General features: G+C 35.1%; 1 protein-coding gene across 11 annotated transcripts in view; it reads right to left on the bottom strand.

Moving 5' to 3' along the window:
- Positions 1–13,513, bottom strand: part of Snap91 (synaptosome associated protein 91) — a 120,388-nt gene that overhangs the window by 57,435 nt on the left and 49,440 nt on the right. For all 11 annotated transcript variants that reach the window (XM_058575871.1, XM_058575875.1, XM_058575888.1 and 8 more), the window contains exons 8-9: positions 5,224–5,330; positions 653–694 (exon numbers count right to left, since the gene is read on the bottom strand). In XM_058575871.1, the coding sequence (XP_058431854.1) occupies positions 653–694; positions 5,224–5,330 (149 nt within the window). The remainder of the gene's footprint in view (positions 1–652; positions 695–5,223; positions 5,331–13,513) is intronic.

The following is a 13,513-nucleotide window of genomic DNA, read 5'->3' as shown; positions in this document are numbered from 1 at the left end:
TTGTACAACTATTCTGTATCTGTGAATGACGCCCTGTTCTCTCCCAGGAATTGGATGCTGTACTCTCCTGATAGATAAAAGGATTGATAAGGGAGCCCCTCTATTGTTGTTGCTTACTATATGGACCCTCCCCAAATCACTGATCTATCACCACTATATTTTAAAAAATCATTTTTCTTTTATGTATAGGAATTCCTTCTCTTCACAGGGGTGACAGACTCAGCGTAGTAGGACTGTAACATCTGAGTTCTGGCCTTCTTCATATAAGGGGCGCCTTGAAAAACTAGGAGGACAAGCTGGAAAGAAAGTTCCAATGTTCTGATTGCCTACCAATAGTGGTTTTTCATAGCTTTTTTAAACATTATTCAAGGTTTCCTTCTGACTTGAGTTCAAGAATGAAAAGATGAACTCAATTAGTAAAGTCAGTTGTCTCTGAAGAAGAAATTACATCTTAAGGGCAGGAAAACTTTCCCATTGCCTCCAGAAACATAGTCAATAACTAGAAAGAATAGGTAAGATAGAATAATTTCTAAGAAAGTTGGTTGACCTAAATTCAAAATCCATTAAGCACAGAAAAATATGCCTATTTGTGACAACATATGGAGTAATAATTTCATGCATACTGAGTTCTTCCATTGAGAGAGTCACTTACCTGTGTGAGGTCAGGAATGTCACCTTTATCAATACCAACTTGCTGTGGATTTAAAAAATAAGAAATTACTTAGTGGGATTTTTTACAATTGTTTTCAATTAATGGAAGATCACCACACAGAATAAAACCGCAGCTCAATCTTGTGTAAAAGAATTCATACATAGTTATAGCTCACTTTAAACATATGCTCTTTATTGAGTTTTCCACTCAACAGAGCAATGATTTTATTAATGTAGTTATGTATAACAAATTTCTAAAATTTTACTAGAATCCAAAAGTAAGTGAAAAATCAAATGAAGCATAAAATTTAAAGTATCTTCCATGGTTAATAGCAACTAAAATCTAAGAAGCTTCTTAGACAAAATTTTAATAATTATGCCTTCTAAGTTCCCTGGACTCTGAATGTTTACATAGTTTTAATAACTTGTTCAGGGTATAGTTTCCACCTTCTCCCTCACAGAGAGAATCATTTATGAGAAATAAATAGATACATTTATTTTGCCATTCTCATACAAATAATAGCATATTATATACACACACTGAACTTATATTTTTTGAGCAGTAATATATCTTAGAGACACATCCATATCAAAGCACAGAATGTCTTCATTTGCGGGGTGGGTACCAGGGATTGAACTCAGGGGCACTCAACCACTGAGCCACATACCCAGCCTTATTTTGTATTTTATTTACACACAGGGTCTCACTGAGTTGCTTAGTGCCTGACTTTTCCTGAGGCTGGCTTTGAACTTGCAACCGTCATGCCTCAACCTCACAAGCCAATGGAAGCATGCTCCACTGAGCCCAGTAAATGTCCTCGTTTTTTAGAAAGCTGTATAGAAATCTGTATAGAATTTCCCTGTCTTGTGGTTTATTTAATGAGTCATTGAGTAATGAACATTCGAATTGCTTCCAGTCTCTTGCAAGCAATACTGCACACACCATTTTGTATGTGTAGAATATATTTGCAGAAGTGAAATTATAGGGTGAAAACATATGCAAACTGGTAATTTGGACAGCATGAGAGTAAGTGGGTGAAAGAGTGGGAGGGGAAGCAAATATGAGAAAATAGATTTGTAGATTTGAAAATTACCAAAATCTTTTGTAAGTTCAAAATAAAAAGTTGAGGATAATATATCACTTTTAATTTTATCACTTTATATAGATAATGAAATTGATGCTTGAAGAAACAGAGTAGGTTAAATCAAGGTCTCCTTGAGAAATGAAGTGCTTTGATCATGCTGAAAGAAACACAGAAGCAAATGCATGAAGTAAAATCACTGGGCTCTTAAGAAGGCAATATAACAAATAGGAGATTAAAATACCCATTTGTAGTAGGGAAAGGTGGCACATGCCAGTAATCCCAGCTACTCGGGAGGTTGAGGCAGGAGGATTGCAAGTTTGAGGTCAGCCTGGGCAACTTAGTGAGACCCTAATACATAAAATTACAAGGTCCAGGGAGGTAGCTCACTGGTAGAATGCTCTAGGGATCAATCCCCAGTACTGCAACAGACAAACAAAGACCCCCAAACCATTTGTGTCTTGACTACCTTCTCCCTTCTTTTCTCCTCCCTCTCTCTCTCTCTCTCTCTCTCTCTCTCTCTCTCTCTCTCTCTCTCTCTCTCTCTTTCTTTCTTTCTTGGCTAGAGCCATCTTTCTTGGCCTGACAGTATTGGGATTTTGGCAAGATAATTCTTTGTTGGCTGATCTGTGCATCGTAAAATGCTTAGCAACACCTGTGGCCTCTATTCTGCAGATGCTAGTAGGATAGAGGGTGACCTTAGGGGTGACTAGTAGTAGTTACCTTTAGGGTAACTACTAAAAATGTGTCTCCAGATGTTGTTCCCTAAAGAGGAGAGGGGAGCAAAACCATCCACTGTTGAGACCAGTTGTGGATATAGAGCACTGGCCCCTCATCTCTCTGGATCCATTCATGCTGTAATTCAGCATTTCAGATTTTACCTTCTAATGACTAAAGTCTGGATTTAGAGAAATCACTGAGGCCTCCCTAATGTCATTTATATTATTATGAATGATTAAAGTAACTTCATTCCATTTATTACCATACTTTAATACCTCTTTGCATAGTGAATTTAAAAATATTAATATGAATGGTGGAAGCATTTTTAAAAATGAATATATTATGAATATCTAATACTGGAATCACTTTGGAAAAATGTGATGTGCTTCCATTAAATGGATAATTTTGTTAAAAGATACAATGTAGGAATCCCTTGTCAAGGTTACTATTTTCACTGCCCTGAACTTTGGAATCACAATGTGATTGGAGGGTTGAGGTGAGGTGTATGACAGAAATTCTATTACTCTCTATCTACAAACATTCTGGGAGACAAATAAGAATAACTTGGTTCTACAAAAAGGAAGAATGTTTAGCAGAAATGCCAAACACATGTACAACAATCATTTTACAAAGTTTCAGTTATCTGCCTTAGGAGAATTCAGTGTAAGAATCTAAAATGTTGGCTCAATGGTAGAGCACTTGCCTAGGACAAGTGAGGCCCTGGGTTCAATCCTCAGCACCCCATAAAAACAAATAAACAACATGAAAATTGTTCAACTACTCTGTATGATGGACAACTTACTGTTAATATTTCCTGAATATCCAATATGCATGTATGCATTGTTTGTTTTATTTTGTTTTGTGGTGCTGGGAAATAAATCCAGGGCCTTGCACATGATAGGCCAGCACTCTACCATTGAGCTATACCTCCATCCTTATTTATAGTTTTTCAATGAAATTCTAAAAGTTTTCTATGGACTATTCAGACAAAATGTACTAACTACAAGTAGTTTTACAAAGTATGAGCCCATACATACATATACCACATGAGTGCTGTTTGGTAGAGAGAAAAGGTTTGCGCATCTGTTGAAAATTTTCTGTATTAACCAATCATAATCATAATCACTCAACACTGCCTTCAAATTATGAGTAATACAATTGAAATATGAAAGAAACTACAAATGGTTAGGGTTATTCCACTGTGGTCTAAATGTTTATTCTATTAAAAATAATGTTGTCACTTAGTATCCATTCTATAAAAAAATCTTACAATGTTCAAATAAAAATGCATTATTTATTATTCAGTTATTTAAAGACAGACTCTTTTAATGGCCTAAGTTTAGCTAGTGCTAACACGAGGTATCAATAGGCACAAATAAAATCAAATTTACATGTAAAAATAAGAGTGGACAAATAAGCAGCCCTTTTCTCATGGAGCTCTTGAGCCCAGCCTTTCTGCTGATTAGAGAAGTATATTCCTCAGACTGTCACATGTCCAGGACCTTACTCACACCCAGTAACAAAGGGGAAGATTGAGGGGCATGTGCCTCAGGATTTAGTGGAAGAATGAAATAATCTTCTGCTCTGAGTGCTTGGGCATAATTCTACAAGATTTACTGATAATTATGGTTAAACCATGGGAAAATCATACCAAATAGACAATAAAATCTATGTAGTAGCAAAAGTAAAAATTTAAGCAGTCCTATTCTTTCTTAATGACAACCAACATCAGTAAATCCAAGAGTAAACACACATAAACAAGGTAACCTATATAAGTTCATATTTATCTTTTACTTCCCATATTATTTGTTAAAACAGATTTTCATTCTGATTATGTATTATATGTGTTGAAGTTAAAGAATCTGCATTTTGTGATAGTATTTTGATCTCATTTGAGTGAGACAGTTACTACTACTGTGAATAAATGAGGCCTGAAAGATAATGAGTGCCTTATGGCACTTTTGAAATTGTGTGTCTAAAACGTGTGTCCTTAGGTTATACTCTCAGAATGATAAATAACACAGGATGGCATCAATGCTCCACAACCCATGGTGTTGTATGTTTTGCTGTTGAGCCTCAGATTTACGTCACACTGCACTTTGGTTAGTCTCTAGCAATCACTTAGTTTTCATGTGAGATAAAAACCCATGGATCATCCTTCCAGAAGACTACAATAGCAATATTAAAATTTTCAAACCAGTATTATAAATTCAATAATTGGATTTTGTAAAAAAAATAACAACTTACAGATAGCCTCAGGATCACAAACTGTATAATTATGGTTATTATGATTAGGTATAAAGAAATATCCTAAAGAAACAATTTATAAACTTTATAAAATGAATTATCCTTTGTGTTTTATTTTTCATTGTGCATCAATCATTGACAATGTAAGGAAGGTCAGAATTTATGACTTACATGTTAAGAACAATGAACAATTGGTTTTCCTAAAACCAATCTAGGGTTCAGTAATGAGGAATAAAAAATAGCCATTAGGGAGGATAAAGTATCTTGCAAAGGACCATCTTGCAATGCAGAAATGATCTTATTAGACAAGAAAGATTGTAGATTCATCATTTGATTAGAAGGTTGTGTAGGTTATAGCTCTGAATAACAGGTTGGGTGAGATGACTTCTGAGGCCACTCTGAGCCCAATCACTGTGACTTGGTGGCAGATATCTTGCCAAATTATGCATTCTGCTATACACTACAGATACATGAACTAGTAGTTTTAAAATTACATTTCCCCAAAAAGATTGATATTACTTACCTCTGCAACCTTGAGAAATTCAGATACCCGTGTCATTCTAGTTAGAAATCGTTTGTAAATTTCTAGAGCATCTTTACATTGTCCTTTCTTCATTTCAAAAAACTTTTCTATAAGAGATAAAGTAATAAGCAATTTGAAAGGAGTATTCTATTTTATTCCAAGCTTATGTTGGGATTACTACTTAAAGCTTAATGTTTGAATCAAAACACTTGGCACCAAAACCTATAATTATTAACAAGGGAACTGAGTAGTTTAAGAAAGGTGTATGGTTTAACATAGTCATATATCTCATATGAGATTATTTAAATAATAAAAAGTTAAAGTAGAAGGATACATGAACTGTCTAAAAGGTTCAATTCATGATCTATATATCACAGTATTTAGTCTTAGAAAATAGCAAATTCTTTCTAATAACAGCCTCAAATTTTCTGACTGTATTCTACAGCATTCCTATTTTATTACTAGGTCATTATAAACCAGTAATCAATCAATCAATCTATCTATCTATCTATCTAGTAGGTTGATAATCTGTAAATCTTTCTGAATTAAAGAATTCTTTAAATTTTCTGTATTCTATATAAATTAATAGCTGCTTTTATGAGTCAAAAATGATTTCTTTCGAACATTATAATATATTTTTGTTATAAAATAGAGGGTTTTTTAAACCTTTTTTATTGATTCATTTTAGTTATATAAAACAATAGGATACATTTTGACATAACAAAAAAGCATAGAATATAATTTTCTCTAATTCAGTCCCTGGCACTTCCTCCTCCCACTCCTTCCCCACTCCCCTCCCTCTACTCTACTGATCTGTGTGCAATTTATTTATAGCTGTTAAAAATTAGTGTCTTGTGCAAAGCCACATCAATGTATATAGCAGATCAATTCACAATAGTTAAGCTATAGAACCAACCTAAGTGTGTATATATGGTATATATACACAATGGAATATCACTCAGCCTTAAAAAAGTATGAGACTTTGGCTGGTAAATGGGTGGAGCTGAAGACTATCATGCTAAGTAAAATAAGCCAATCCCAAAATCCCAAAGGCTGAATGTTCTTTCTAAAATGCAAATGCTAATGCACAATAAGGGCGGGGGAGGGAAGAACAAAATGGGAATGAAGGGTAGGGGGGATAGGACTAGAAATGTCAGTAGAATGAATTGGACATAACTTTCCTATGTTCATATATGGATACACAATCAGTGAAACTACACATCATGTACAACTACAAGAATGAGACGTTACATTCCATTTATGAATAATATCTATCTAAAAGAACAAATAAAGAAATAAAAGTAGTATCTTGTGGATATACTTGATACTGGGATTCACTGTGCTGTATTCATGTACGTACATCTGCAAGTTTGAAGTTTGGTCAGATTCATCCCATTGCTCTTCCCTTTTCTATCCCTCTCTCCTCCCCCTCAATCGCCTTGTTCACTCTACTGATCTTTCCAAAATAGAGGAGTTTTATGAATAACATTTGGTTTACCAAACCTGTTATGACTTTGCAGCCTATAATTCTTTTTCTCAACCTTATAGACTGAAAAAAGATAGAATTACTTCACTTTTCTCTTTTGCACTTCCAACACTAGAATTCACAATCATTAAGGTAGCATAGCTCTGTTATAATTGCAGTATGAAAATGTGTTTTTCTCATCTATGTTTTAAGGAAAACCAACAATTTATTCATTCAGTCAATAATTATTGACATTGTAGATGGCAACACAGCAGAGCAATGAAATATAACTGATGGCCAAGTATCTTCTTTATAAGTCCATTATTTTATATTTGCAAATGATTAAACACATGCTACTTTTATAGTCTTTCATAATTGGGAGTTCTTTATGTCATTCAATATGTAATTTTACTACCTCAAAGTATTTTTAATTTTCTCAAGAAAAGTTTAATAATATATAATTATGCAAAGAACTAATTACGTAGGACAGCTACTCATTACTTTCTGTTGACAGTCTTCAGGTAATTTTACTTTTAACACAGACCTCCCCTGTAGGGTATTTAAGGGAAGCCAAAAGATCAAGAAAAGAAACACTCACTGTTTTTTACTTGTTAAGATTTGAGAGACAAGTGAGGTTTTCAAAAAGTGGCTAAATTTGAGGATATTTTCTTTATCTACTCTACCCTGTTTTCCCAATGCTATCAATAGAATCATGACACTATAAGAAATCTTTTTTTTTCATCTAAAAATTTGAAAGTAAGAACTTATTATGGAAAAATATAATTTTCCCTCTCTTCATAAACAATCTTCACATAAACAATTTCATATATCTAAATTACTTTTTTACTATAATCTAAATTTATTTATTTAATCTTCAAGCAATGACACAAACTGAAAAATCTAGATTTCCCTTTAGAACTAATGCATTAAGGGCTAGGGATGTAGCTCAGTGTGCAGCATGCATGAGCCCTGGGTTTGATTCCCAATACAGTAAAAAACAAAACAAAGTAAAAAAATAAACTATTGCATCAAAATAAAAAAAAATTTTTTTCTCTGTCTCTTCTGGATTTCTGTATTTTCCATGGTAGTTAGGATTTAGAAAAAAAAAACACATTAAATCACTATAGCTTTAGGTTATAATCTCACAGCTGTTTCTATAATAGTGGTAACAACACAGAAAGACAACTTGTACTATATACTTACATACGCAAAGCTTGTACTATATAGTTATATATGAGGTTCCCTTATTCTTAGAGACCAGGGTAGGATCTAGAGAAAATACTACTTTTACAGAAGGGATAGGTCACCCCAAAATGACACTCTATATTTCTTTATACTGAAGATAACATATCTTTCAGTATTTGAAATGATCACATTTGACCTTTGTAACATGAATATTTGCAAAGTTCTGATAAATCTCCTTTGCATATTAGTATTAATTTTTGAAGGGTAACCTAGGAAAGAAACCAAATGAAAAGGGACCTCATTCTTGAGAGACAAGCTTAGATTTTTCCATTATTACTAATGCCTATTTGTTGGGAACGTTTTTCTTGGAAGTAAATTTCATGATAGTGATAAAACATTTGTGAAGATTTGTAGCACCAAAACTGATCCTAACATTACCTGTAAAGTACTGGTCAGGAAGTCCTTTATTAAACTAACCCACAAAATATTTATAAGTTTAGTTTCTAGCACTATCTGGTAAACAAAAAACACACTTGCCTCAAAACAGTGAGGATACTACTCTCTTGCATATCTGTTTTCTAGATAACTTCAACAAGAGCAGCTTGACAATGCTGAATGAAGGCAGCACCTCACCACAATGTTACAAGGCAAGAACACATATTTCCACCACTTTTGAAAAATCTTTAATAGAAAAAGGCACAACTTTCCTCCCTTTGTGCTACCAATATAGCCAGTAGACTAACATTTTCAAGTTACATTTAACAAAATGTCCTGAATGGTTGGATATGGTGGTGCACGCCTGTAATCTCAGTGACTTGGGAAGCTGAGGCAGGACAATAGAAAGTTCAAGGCCAGCCTCAGCAACTGAGAAAGACACTTAACAACTTAGGGAGACCCTGTCTCAAAATAAAATATAAAAAGGGCTGGGGATGCGGCTTAGTGGTTAAGTGCCCCTGAGTTCTGTCCCCGGTACCAAAGGAGGGGGAGTCTTGAGTGGTTATTATTTTCCTGTTTTGTGCGTAGGGAATTTCTGGGGTTGAACGTAGGGCCTTGCCCATGCTAGGCAAATGCTCTACCACTAAGCCACACTGTCAGCACTTGAATTGTTATTATTTTAATGTAAAGAGAAACTAACTGCATTCTTAACAACATCTCTCTCTCTGAAGTCTTCATAAAGAGAAAGTAGAGTAGAACATCTTTAAGTAGCTGTTCAGGACAACACTAGAGAAGAATCACATGACTGAACATGTTTAATTACAAAGACACTAAATCCATGTTCCTGAAGCAAAAATGGCAATAAAACAAGATGAGAGAATTTTTTTCTGACTGGCTGTGGATTTCAGGAAGATGAGTAACTCAAAGATAACTGATGTTTCAGGTTTAAAAGACTAATTATATATAAACAGAAATAAGGAGATTAGGAAGGGTAAGTTTAAAAGTTCAGTTTTAGATATTCAGTTTTAGGTAAGAACACAACATCTAAATTTAAGTGTCCACAAATACTAAGACATGCAAAACTGAAGTTCAGAAGAAAGGTAAGAACTACCATAATGGATTTGAGGCTCATCAAAATAGAGATAATAGTTGTGTGTGTGTGTGTGTGTGTGTTTCCCAATGAAAAATATACAGAAAAAGCAGATAAGTAAATGGCTAGAAGTGAACTTTAGCAAAAGCTTTCATTTATGAGTGGGAAGGAGAAGTGTAGCCAGCAAAAGATAATAGGAAATTCTACTCTATCTGATTTACTGATAAAATCTCTGACCTGATGCAAAGATATATTTGGTTTTAAACTTTGCATGTAAGGCAAAAATTGTTACCCACTAAAGATAAAACCGTTAAGACCACTTTGATGCTGATGATTGGTGCATCAGACCTTCATTCTCTCTCTGGATTCTTCTGAAGCCAGGGTTCTGGGTACAAATTTAGCACTACAAATGAGACAGACCTGTGGGAGATCTGGAAGCTAACACTGAAGAGATGTTCCTCTTCTGTGCCTTTTCAGCTATTGCTTGTGATAGGTAAGATCATCAACATGTGAAATAATTCTCCAATAGCATTTTACTTTCTACCCCAGCTTCTTGAATTTTTTTTTTTTTGGGGGGGGGACTAGGGATTGAATTCAGGCGCGTTCAACCACTGAACCACATCCCCAGCCCTTTTTTGATTATTAGAGACAGGGTCTCAATGAGTTGCTTAGTGCTTCGCTGTTGCTGAGGCTGGCTTTGAACTAGTGATCCTCTTGTCTCAGCCTCCAGAGCTGCTGGAATTACAGGCGTGTGCCACTGCACCCAGCTGGCTTCTTGGATTTTGAGGAGTAATGATTAAAACCACAGCTACTTGATATGACTCCTCAATCCCTGCATTATAGCTTCAGGTTTCATTAAATTCCTGTCTATTTAGAATAATGGGAGGAGTTTCTGTTTCTTGAATAGACACAGTATTTGGTACCTGAATTAGACACAGAAAACAGACTTTCAAATTGTCAAATATAGAAACTTGGGGTTAGATATGTAACCCAATTAGATATGAAAATGATCATCCCCTATGTCTAATGGAAAATGGGATCCTTAAAGTCCATGCTCTATACAGGAGCAAGTCAATTACTTAAATTATCACCTAAGTTTTTGTGAAATGAGCAGTTGGAATGAAATTTATGAAACCATGGGATAGGCACCACAACAGGAACAAGGCAAATGGAAACACGGAGTGGACAGCTGCTCCGGTCTCCACTGGAGAGCTTAAAAAAGAAAATGAAAACACAGGACTTTGAATTATTGGCTTAAGGCAAGTTCAGACAAAGGCACTCCTCCCCTAAAATAATCTTATCTCTTGCAGCCACAGGTTGTCATAGCTGAAAGTCAGACAGGAGTCTGATCTTGTAAGTTACTGAATTATTGCATAGGTGGGAAAGTTTCAGACAGCCTCACTGTGGTCTCTCTTGTGAAAGTTAGGGTGTTTATTCAGGAAAAAAAGGGGGGAGAGAGTACTTGTCTGAATCTAGCAACCTTAACTTTAAGGCAAAAATCTGGAGAATTAGAATGGATTCTAAAGCTGCTAGGCAGGAAAGAATATTATATTAGATTTTTAATGTAATTAATAATTATCAATTTGGGTGATCATGCAAAAAAGTGTGGGTTCAAATCTCCTGCATCTGGTAGTGGCTCTAATTATAGTGGTTTCCAAATTGAAGTCCTCAAGCCAACAGGAACAGCATTATTTGGGACTTTATTAGGAATGCAAATTCTTAAGCCCCACCTCAGATCTCCTGGATTAGAAATTCTGAGCCAGGTCCAGCAATAGAAGTTTAGTGAAGCCCGTATATCCTGATGAAGGTCCTGATGAACACTGTTGAATGTACTTTTTCCAGGTCTTTGCACAGGGACCTTAACCAGATTGAGTGTGCATATGGGAAAGGGACATGCCCAATTTTGTTTTAAGACTTTTTCCTTTATTTTTTTTTCAAAGTTTTAGCAAAATGAAATGGACATGGACCGAGATTTTCCAGATGTGCCCTGACTCCACACATGCATAGCCTCACCCATTATGAACATCCCCTACTCTACTATATTCTGGAGCAGACTGTAAAAAACTGGTATAATTTTTCATTTAAATGTTTGGTAGAATTTACCAGTGAATCCATCTGGGGTCTGGTGCTTTCTATTTTAGAAGGTTGTTAATTATTGATCCCATTTATTTTGTACATTATAGCCTATTCAGATTGCCTATTTCTTTGTTTTTTAATGTTTTTTAGTTGTTGATGGACTTTTATTTATTTATTAATTTATATGCGGTGATGAGAATCGAACCCAGTGCCTCACACATGCAAGGCAAGCGCTTTACCACTGAGCCACAACCCCAGCCCAGATTGCCTATTTATTATTGTGTAAATCTTGGCAGACTGTGTCTTTTGAGAAATTTTTCATGTAGGTTATTAAATTTGTGAGCACAGAGTTGCTCAGAGTGTTCTTTTATTATCCTGTTCAGGTCTGTAGGATTTGTAGAGATGTCTACTTTTTATTTCTGATATTAATAAAGTAACCTTCCTCCCTGCCCCCTCTTTTAGTTAGCTGGCAAGAGACTTGATCTTCTATCAATCTTTTCAAAGAAACAGCTTCTGGTTTTATTAATTTTCTTTGTTGATTTTATGTTTTTGATTTTATTGGTTTGTGCTCTAATTTATTACTATTTCTTTTTCTTCTTACTTTGGATAATGTTCTTTTCTTCTTCTCATTGCCCAAGGTGGAAGCTTAGGTGAATAATTTTAGACCTTTATTTTTTTCTAGTAAATGTATTCAATGCTATAATTTTTCCTCTATGTGCTGCTTTTTACTGAATCCCACATTTTATGATGGATTTTTTAAAAAATATTTTAAAATTGTTGATGGACCTTTATTCTACTTATTTGTATGTGATGCCAAGAATCGAACCCAGTGCCCCACGCATACCAGGCAAGCGCGCTACCACTGAGCCACAACCCCAGCCCCCATTTTATGACAGATTGTGTTTTCGTTTTCATTTAGTTCAAACTATTTTTTAATTTCTCTTGAGAACTCTTCTTTGACTCATGTGTTAATTAGAAGTATGGTGCTTCATCTCTACCTATTTTGGGATTTTCCAGGTTTTTTTTTGTTACTGATTTCTAGATTAATGCTATTTGTGACCTAAAAGCAGACATTATATTATTTATATTCTTTTAAATTTGTTAAGATGTGTTTTATGGCCCAGATTGTGATCTGTCTTGATGAATGTTCCATGCAAGCTTGAGAAAAATGTGTAGTCTGCTGCTGTTGGATAAAATAATCTGTAGATGTCAATTATATTCCATTGTTGTTGTTAAGTTCAAATATGTCCTTACTGATTTTCTTCCTGGGGGATTTGTCCATTTCTGATAGAGTGGTAAAATCTCCAGTTGTACTAGTGGATTCATCTCTCTCTCCTTGCAGACCTGTCAGTTTTTGCCTCATGTAGTTTGATGCTCTGATTTTAGGTGCATACACACCAAGGACTGTTATGTCTTCCTGGATAACTGACCCCTCTGTCATTGTGAAATGCTCTTCTTTATCCCAGGTTCCACAGTTACTCCAGCCTGAAGCTACATGGGCTTCATTCTTTGAGATCTAAAGGTACTCAAGATGTTTGCAGCAGATTTAAATATTATAGAATGCCTCTGGCATGCTCCAGTACAGGCCTCTTGTGCTTTAGAGCAGAGCCACATCTTCAGATAGCAACTCCTTTGGAAAAATTGTTGTTGTTTTATTTCTAGAGACTGAGATTCTGATCACAGAACTTTAAGTGAGCCTCAGACCTAAATTTGGTGTTATTTAATGTACAAAACCATAAAGGTGAATAAGTACAAGTATACTCCATTATTAAATGGAAGTTTTAGTAAGAGATCAGTTTTAAGGAGGTCATGAATCAGCAGGTAGGTTGTATGAACAGAAGGTTTATCTTCCCAGTGTAACTACTCTCTCTTCTATATTGCTGTTTTGTCCACATCTCCCTCAAATCATATCTATGGCCTCTGGGGAGCTCCTTATGACCAGCTTCTGAAGAATGGTTCTAGCTCCTCATGCTAGAACCAGCTGGAAGTGATCTGATGAATCATATCTCCACAAAGGGATGACCTTGACAGTAGAAAGA

This window comes from Marmota monax, unplaced genomic scaffold, assembly GCF_021218885.2.
Source record: "Marmota monax isolate L192 unplaced genomic scaffold, Marmota_monax_Labrador192_F-V1.1 WCK01_AAM20220418_F8-fsc00013, whole genome shotgun sequence".
In the NCBI taxonomy this organism is placed as follows: domain Eukaryota; kingdom Metazoa; phylum Chordata; class Mammalia; order Rodentia; family Sciuridae; genus Marmota; species Marmota monax.
The sequence above is the reverse complement of the archived record's forward strand: the minus strand, read 5'-3'. Positions and strand labels throughout refer to the sequence as shown.